This window comes from Glycine max, chromosome 10 (assembly GCF_000004515.6).
Source record: "Glycine max cultivar Williams 82 chromosome 10, Glycine_max_v4.0, whole genome shotgun sequence".
NCBI lineage: Eukaryota > Viridiplantae > Streptophyta > Magnoliopsida > Fabales > Fabaceae > Glycine > Glycine max.
Window position 1 is genome coordinate 12,774,381 of NC_038246.2, and position 8,290 is coordinate 12,782,670.

General features: G+C 33.8%; 1 protein-coding gene across 1 annotated transcript; it reads right to left on the reverse strand.

The window, feature by feature from the left end:
• Positions 1-448: 448 nt before the first annotated feature.
• Positions 449-2,557, reverse strand: LOC100807524 (cytochrome P450 93A3-like). The gene is made up of 2 exons (XM_003537140.4): positions 1,649-2,557; positions 449-1,289 (listed from the first exon to the last, which is right to left on the reverse strand). The coding sequence occupies exons 1-2, from the start codon at positions 2,555-2,557 to the stop codon at positions 657-659; spliced, it is 1,542 nt and encodes a 513-aa protein (XP_003537188.1). The 3' UTR covers positions 449-656.
• Positions 2,558-8,290: the final 5,733 nt, after the last annotated feature.

An 8,290-nucleotide genomic window follows, 5' to 3' on the forward strand; every position in this document is an offset into this window, starting at 1 on the left:
TTCCAATCTTTCACTGTAAACAGAATTCAAGTGTTATATACTGTAAAGAATTCTAACAATTTTTAACCAGTAATAATAGTAGAAAGAGTAATATTGCGCATAGATTTCAATCTGTTTGAATTCAACCATGATAAAAATCCAAAAGTATTGGCTGATTATAATTGAAGTTGATATACTTGCGAATCATGTTATGATATATTGGCTGTTTCAAACATTTATTAATCTTATAAAATGGCTACCTTAATAAATATATAGTTTTTGACTCGACCTTTGTTATTCTTGGTAGTCCATGGATAGAAGAAGTAGGTAATGTTTGATCTTCCTTGTCCTCTCATGTTTGTACGATTGCTCATTAATATTGCCCCATTTTTTTCTATTCTGCAAATTTGATTTGCACTAGATCTATGATTGGCAAAACAAACATTTCATACACAGTGCAGGAAAATAACAAACTACATTATAGTTTACATGTACAACAAACACACTTGCAACACCCTGTGCATGAATCAACTGACAATTTGATTTGCCCCTTCATTATGGTTTGGAGTTTAAGTTCATGCAACATTTCATGCTAATTTTGCACACAAGAAAAAAAAGGGTATTTTTTTCTTCATTAATTAAATGCATGGATAGACTAAAACATGCACAAGCATAGATTAGACTTCAGCAAAAGGATGGAGTCTAGCCGCAGGGAAACATTGCAAGGGATGTGCCCTAGGAAGGGCCATTCCTGGTCCCTCTTCCATGTCAACCATTCCCTTCCCTTCTTCACCAACCTTCCATTCAAAACACTGAATCATTCCAGCTAGGGTGTTGGGAATAATCTGCAAAGCTAGTGAAGCACCAGGGCAGCTTCTTCTCCCAGCTCCAAATGACAAAAGTTCAAAATGCTGCCCCTTCAGATCCAAAGGGCTCTGTCCCTCTTCGTTAAGGAACCTCTCTGGCTTAAACTCAAGTGGATTTTCCCAATAGTTAGGGTCCCTACCAATGGCCCACACATTTACAAACAAAGTGGTCATTGCTGGAATGTCATACCCATTAACATTACAGTCTTCAGTGGATTGCCTCACTATTAAGGGCCCTGTGGGGTGAAGCCTCATTGTTTCCTTCACTATGGACTGAACATAGGGAAGGTTGAGAATATCTGATTCCTCAACCAATCTATTCTTACCAACCACGGAATCAATCTCTTGCCTTGCTTTTAACATGATATCTGGATGGTTTATTAGCTCAGCCAAAGCCCATTCTATTGTAGTGGCTGATGTCTCAGTTCCAGCACCAAACATGTTCTGCAAATTACATAACCAAAAAGCTTACTATAGTCTCCTCTTTCCTCTAAAATATAACACCAAAAACAAATTACTTGCTTCTTATATCTAATTTTAACAAGAGAGAAAGTAGTCTTTTTTTTTTTTACTCAATAGAAAATAGTCTACACACCGAATTTTATATTGTTATTTAATTACAAATTGACATGAATGGTAAGTTTGTAGATTTCTACAATAATCACCATAAAAGTTATATTTATTATTATTTTTTATTGAATGACATTGTATTTTTTTTAGACTATTGTGTATAGAAATTAAACTTTTTTAACAAAATAATTGTTTTTTGGATGAAATAATAAAAGGAAATGTTAATTAATTACCATAATGAAGGCCTTGATATTTTCTCTCGTTAATCCAATCTCTGAACTTTCATCATTATAGATATCAAGTAGAATATCAAGTAAATCCCTCACTGCTTCATCTCCACCCATTTCCTTCTTTCTTGCATCTTCATGCTCCTTCATGATCTTCTCCATTATGGCATCATACCTACTCCTAACACTCTCAAGCCTTTTACCAAACCCTTGCAAATCCAACCTCTTAACAAACCACAACATGTCTCCCAAGTTGAACTTCCCACCTAGCTCAGTCATCTCTTTCACCAACTCAATCAATTGGTCCCCCTCCCCTTCAACATCATCACAACACCTTCTTCCCAAAGCCATCCTTGTGATTATGTTATTTGCCAACATGGCTAGCTCCTTCCCTATGTTCACCTCCTCTCCAAAACAAGCCTTTTTCATCATACTCTTAAAAAACAACTTTGTTTCTTCTTCTCTAATGGGAAGGTGCTGGTGAAGCATGCGGCCACCGAGGAGTTCAGTCATGCAAAGCCTCTTCATGAAGCTCCAATAGGGTCCATAGGGTGCCAACACAAAATCTGAAGAACCGTATGTGATGTAGTCCAAATTGGTTCTTTTGGGTCGGTTTAGGAAACATGTTTCGTGGGTTTTGAGGCATTGTCTTGCCATTTCGGGTGATGAAACAAGAACACAAGGCTTGGAACCGAACAAGAGGTAGACCAAAGGACCATAACGTATTGAGATGTTGTGGAATGCTTGGTGGGGGAGCTTGGTGAGGAGGTAGAGGTGTCCTAACACAGGGAGGGCTCTAGGACTTGGGGGTAGACGTGACTTGATGCGAGACTTTGTGAATAATATTACACGTAAAATGAAGATGGAGGCTAGCCAAATGAAAAGCAACCCAAAATAGTCACCAAAATCAGCCATTAATGTTGAAAAATTAACAATTATCAACTTAGAAAAACACAACTAAATTCAGCATTCTTATATGGTGGTCATCTAGCTATAAAATGAAAAAAAAAAAAAAAAAAACCAGCTAATGTGTGGAGGGTAAATAGATAAATTTATCCCTCACTGACAAATTGGTCCCAACAAAAAATAAGAAATATAAATTTAATTCTTGAATATATAAAAAAATATGATAAATTAGTTCTGTAAATAATTTAATAACAAATTAGTTTTTAAATTTTTGCAACTTAATGTCAAATTAATTCTCGAAAAATATAATTTATTGTCAAATTAGTCCTTAAAAAATATAACTTATTGTCAAATTGATCCTTGAATATTATAACTTAATGACAAAATAATCTCACAAATTTAACATTAGAATTAATTTGTCGCACTTTTTTGTATATTTGGAATTAAATTTGTATTTTTTATCTTTCAAGAATCAATTTATTAAGACGTCACATTTTCAAAGATAAATTTAACTATTTATCCAATTCTTAAAGTAACTATTGCAGAATTATTCTAGTTTATCTCAAGTTCAAATCTTAAATATTTAATTACATGAAATATTCAAAAGAAAAAAACATTATTTTACATCATAATTATCGTATTGGACTTGAGTACAATTATTTTTGGTGGAAAATATGGGTACACCTAATACCTAATATATTACATATACACATGTTTGGTTTATTGATAAAAAAAAACATGTGATTTATTAAAATAACTGATTTTATATATCAATAATTAATGTCACCAAATTCTTTCACAAAATTTATAATCTTTGATGTAAAATTCAAATCAAATCAGGTACCTATCACTATTAAAAATATCCAATATCAACTATTGGTCATATATTTCACCCTTATTAGTGTGATATATCGTACTAATAATATATTACTAATTGAGAAAATATAGAATGATTAACACTGTCGCCATTCTACGCATCGTACTAATAATTGAGAAAATAAATGAAATTTCCAGTATAAATTCCAATGCCATAATGCATCGATTGCATATCTATCAATTTCATATATCAATATAGAACTATTTGTTAATACAATACATCATGTAATATACCATTGGAATTTATACTAGAAAATTCATTTTTGTTTTTGTTAAAGAAACATCTATACTGAGGATGAGCCGTTAGTTTTTTTTTTTTGCTTTTTTTTTTTGTGTAATGCATATTAACCTACCAAGTAATTGCCTTTAAAAAAACCTACTAAGTAATTACTGGAACGCAACCAGAAAAAAAATTGTTTGCTAATTTTTTTTAGTAAAGTTTGTTACATAAAATTTAAAAGGTTGATCTTTAATTATTTTTTTTTGAAAAAAATATTTACAAGGTTGATCATAAATCAATTCCAACATCATATGCAATAAAGTTAATTAAATATAATAGCTCCATTAAAAAAAAGATTAAATATATTAGCATGAAAGTGAATTATGTAACTAATATATATAATACGCTAAACCTGGCCTATAAAATATTAAAATCCGTACCTCTTAATTTTCTTCCTACTTGGTTTCTTGCTAAATACGTGAGTGTTGTCCTATATAGTACGTAGTTTGTCTTCTTGGTTTCATTCCTAGTGCATGTGGTCCTTTCTCCCTACACTGTCCTATATATATCCAAGAAAATTGGTATTCTATTAAGAATAATGATTTAAGGTTTTGTACAGAAATGTGAATGTACATTTCTTACCATTAAAAGTTGAAAGGCTAGCTCACACAAAAATTACTCATCATAGGAAGCAAACTGAAAATAGTTAGTCTATTTTTGCAAATTCAGGATTAAATTTGTATTTTTTATCTTTCAAAAATTAATTTATTGATACATCACACTTTTAAAGATAAATTTAACTATTTATCCAATGCCTAGAATAACTATTGCGGAATTATTCTCATTTATCTCAAATTCAAATTTTAAATACTTAATTACAGGAAATATTCAAAAGCAAAAACATTATTTTACATCATAATTATTGTATTCGACTTGAGTATAATTATTTTTGGTGGAAAATATGGGTACACCTAATACCTCTCATTATATATACACATGTTTGGTTTGTTGATAAAAAAACATGTGATTTATTAAAATAACTGATTTTATATATCAATAATTAATGTCACCAAATTCTTTCACAAAATTTATAATCTTTATGTAAAATATAAATCAAATCAGGTACCTATCACTATTAAAATATCCTATATCAACTATTGGTCATATATTTCACCCTTATTAGTATGATATATGGTACTAATAATATATTAGTAATTGAGAATGATTAACATTGTCGCCATTCTATATATCGTACTAATAATTGAGAAAATATATGAAAATTCCAGTATAAATTCCAATGCTATAATGCATTGATTGTATCTATCAATTTCATATATCAATATAGAACTATTTGTTAATACAATACATCATATATACCATTGGAATTTATACTAGAAAATTCATTTTTATTTTTGTTAAAGAAAAATCTATACTGAGGATGAGTGGTTAGTTAGTTTTTTTTTTTTTTTTTGTGTGTGCAGTGCATATTAACCTACCAAGTAATTGCCTTTAAAAAAAACCTACTAAGTAATTACTGGAACACAACAAGAAAAAAAAATTGTTCGCTAATTTTTTCGGTAGTAAGTTACATAAAATTTAAAAGGTTGATCTTATTTTAAAAAATATATATATTTAAAAGGTTGATCATAAATCAATTCCAACGTCATATGCGATAAGATTAAATATAATAGCTCCATTAAAAAAAAGATTAAATATATTAGCATGAAAGTGAATCATGTTTATAATACGCTAAACCTGGCCTATAAAATATTAAAATCCGTACCTTTTAATTTTGTTCCTTGGTTTCTTGCTAAATACGTGTGAGTGTGGTCCTATATAGTACGTAGTTTGTCTTGGTTTCATTGCTAGTGCATGTGGTCCTTTCTCCCTACATTGTCCTATATATATCCTAGAAAATTATTATTCTATTAAGAATAATGATTTAAGGTTTTGTATAGAAATGTGAATGTACATTTCTTACCATTGAAACTTGAAAGGCTCACACAAAAATTACTCATCATAAGAAGCAAACTGAAAATAGTTAGTGTTCCTGTCACGAACGGACAGGACATGGTCTACAATACCGAAGGCTCTTTTGCTCAGCCAAATGGTCTTTCTAATGGTAATTTGTCAATATCTCTGATGTATATGAATTCGAAAGGAAGAGTACATGTAAAAGGCACTCCAACACTCAAGTAAGAGTTTGGTTCAAAATTATTAATGATGTAAAATGAATATTGAAGTGAACATTGGTTTTTACCTGGGTGATTCTTCCCTTTATATACCGACCTTATTGGACCTTGGGTCTCTGGGCATGCATGTTCTGATTACCAGTTAAGTAATATGTCTCTTAATCTTGTTTCAGTGCTTCTGATTGGGCAATTATCTTTAAGTGGGTTTATTAACCATAATCATCATCAAATGGTACCCAAGTATTGAAGGCTGAGACATGTTGTATGGACTATGTCGATTGGCCGAAAGGGTATTCAACTTCATAGGACATGTTGTGCATTAGGTGTGTTATCGTCCTGTCCGAATACTTATTCCCCGAAGCCCTTTTTTGGCCTTGACCAAAAAGAAGGGTTTTATGTTAAGTTATTATGTCAGAGCGGTTACCATCTTCTTCTCTTACGGTTAGGTTTTTTGATGCCACGATGTAACGGTTACATCACAAACGTAACAGTTACATTGCACGTCTCTTCAACTGCCCACGTTGGGTATCAAAATGTCTTGTGCTTCTAGTTGTAGATCTACTCTAATCAGACGGTGGGGAGTGGTTGTCAGTTGGGTTTCTTCAGAGGCCCAACTCCTATAAAAATGAGGGGGGGGGGGGAACCCTATTCACTTTCCACCTTTCATTATTCTTTGCTCTCAATCGAGTAGTGTGTTGTAAATTCTTGTTCTTTTAGGTATGTGTTGTAAACTAAAAGTAATGGTTTTGGTCGAAGGTTTATCAAGGGAGTCGGTCGATAATGGGTCAAAAGTTCGCAAATATTATGATGAGGTCATGGTGGTGTCTTCTGGTTCTAACTCATCAGGACCGGATCCTTCCACCTCATTGGATGAATCTTCCACTAAAAGGGAATCTAGCAACTTCTTGATGTTTCTAAACCTACTGCAAAAAAGGATGAATGATAACATTGAGGCCCCAACTCCGATTGCTGCTATTTGACTGGGGACCTCTACGGAAGTTGGACTTCGACACAAGAAGCGTCCTGTGCTAAAGGAAAAATTGTGTCTCCTCTTATCACGCTTTTTCGGGTACACTTGGGTTGATGGTGAGGTAAGTATCTACTTCTCTAGATACACCCACAAATCGGATCTGCTTAACCGTTTGAGTTGGTTGCTGATCACTACAATAATGGAGCTGAAATACTATCTCATCACTCTTCGAACAGAGATGGCTTCACCTTATCATCCCTAGACCAATGGCCAGGCAGAAGTGTCAAACAGAGAGTTGAAGAGAATCCAGGAGAAGACCATTGCATCCGCAAGAAAAGATTGGGCAGCAAAGCTGGACGATGCTTTATGGGCCTACAAGACTGTATTCAAGACTCCTATAGGCCTCTCACCATTTTAGATGGTCTATGGGAAGGCATGTCACTTGCTGATGGAGCTAAAGCATAGGGCCTATTGGGCCCTCAAATTCCTCAACTTCAATGGCTCACTATCTGGAGAGAAGCGGAGATTGCAGCTGATGGAGTTGGAGGAAATGAGGCTCAACACCTATGAATCCTCCAGGCATTATAAGCAAAAGATGAAGATGTATCATGATAAGAAGCTACTGAGAAAGACCGTTTATCCCAGACAACAAGTGTCATTGTATAATTCACGGCTGAGGCTTTTCCCTGGAAAGCTCAAATCCAAGTGGTCCGGGCCATTCATGGTCAAAGAAGTGAAGCCCTCCAGAGCAATAGAGTTAATAAAACCTGCCACACCTAATCCTGAGAAAAATTGGATAGTCAACAGTCAGAGGTTGAAGATATACAATGGTGGCAGTGTCGAGAGACTGACCACCATCATCCATCTCTAGGACCCATGAAGGGCCTCAAGTCAAGCTAGTGACGTTAAAGAAGCGCTTACTGTGAGGCAACCCATGATTTCTTACTTTTCCTCTTTCTTTTTCTTTTCTTTAAATGCATTGTTGTTTTTCATTCTTAGGAAAGATAGTTGAGTATTTGTTGTAGTCTAGGGGGTGTGGAGGACATCTAGGAATAACTTAAAGCACAATTTATGATGTCACCCATGCGCTATGCGCGCATCCACGTGCTAAGCGCGCTCACTGCGGGACCTACACTTAGCAGACACTCTCCCTCTGAGCGTAATGCTAATGAAGAAATATATATATATATATATATATATATATATATATATATATATATATATATATATATATATATATATATATATATATTTCAAATTTGGGAGGGAAGACCAAAGGACGGTCATCCTTGGTGCGCTAAGCGGGGTTGGCTCACTAAGCACGTGAATCATTAATGCACAGTAATTGTTAGGCTGAGCGCTAAGTGAGGCATGCTCGCTAAGCGCAAGCATCATAACTTGAGGCAGTTTTGACACTGCCCAAAAACCCCTGCCCCTTCCTATTCCTTCCTTTTACGCAAAAGTCCTGATAACTGTGAAATTTG

Excerpts from the sequence above, each read along its gene's own strand:
- LOC100807524 (XM_003537140.4), bottom strand. The coding sequence starts at position 2,557 with ATGGCTGATTTTGGTGACTATTTTGGGTTGCTTTTCATTTGGCTAGCC. Across the intron at positions 1,290-1,648 it reads ATATCAAGGCCTTCATTATG|AACATGTTTGGTGCTGGAAC; the intron begins GTAATTAATTAA and ends TGTAATTTGCAG.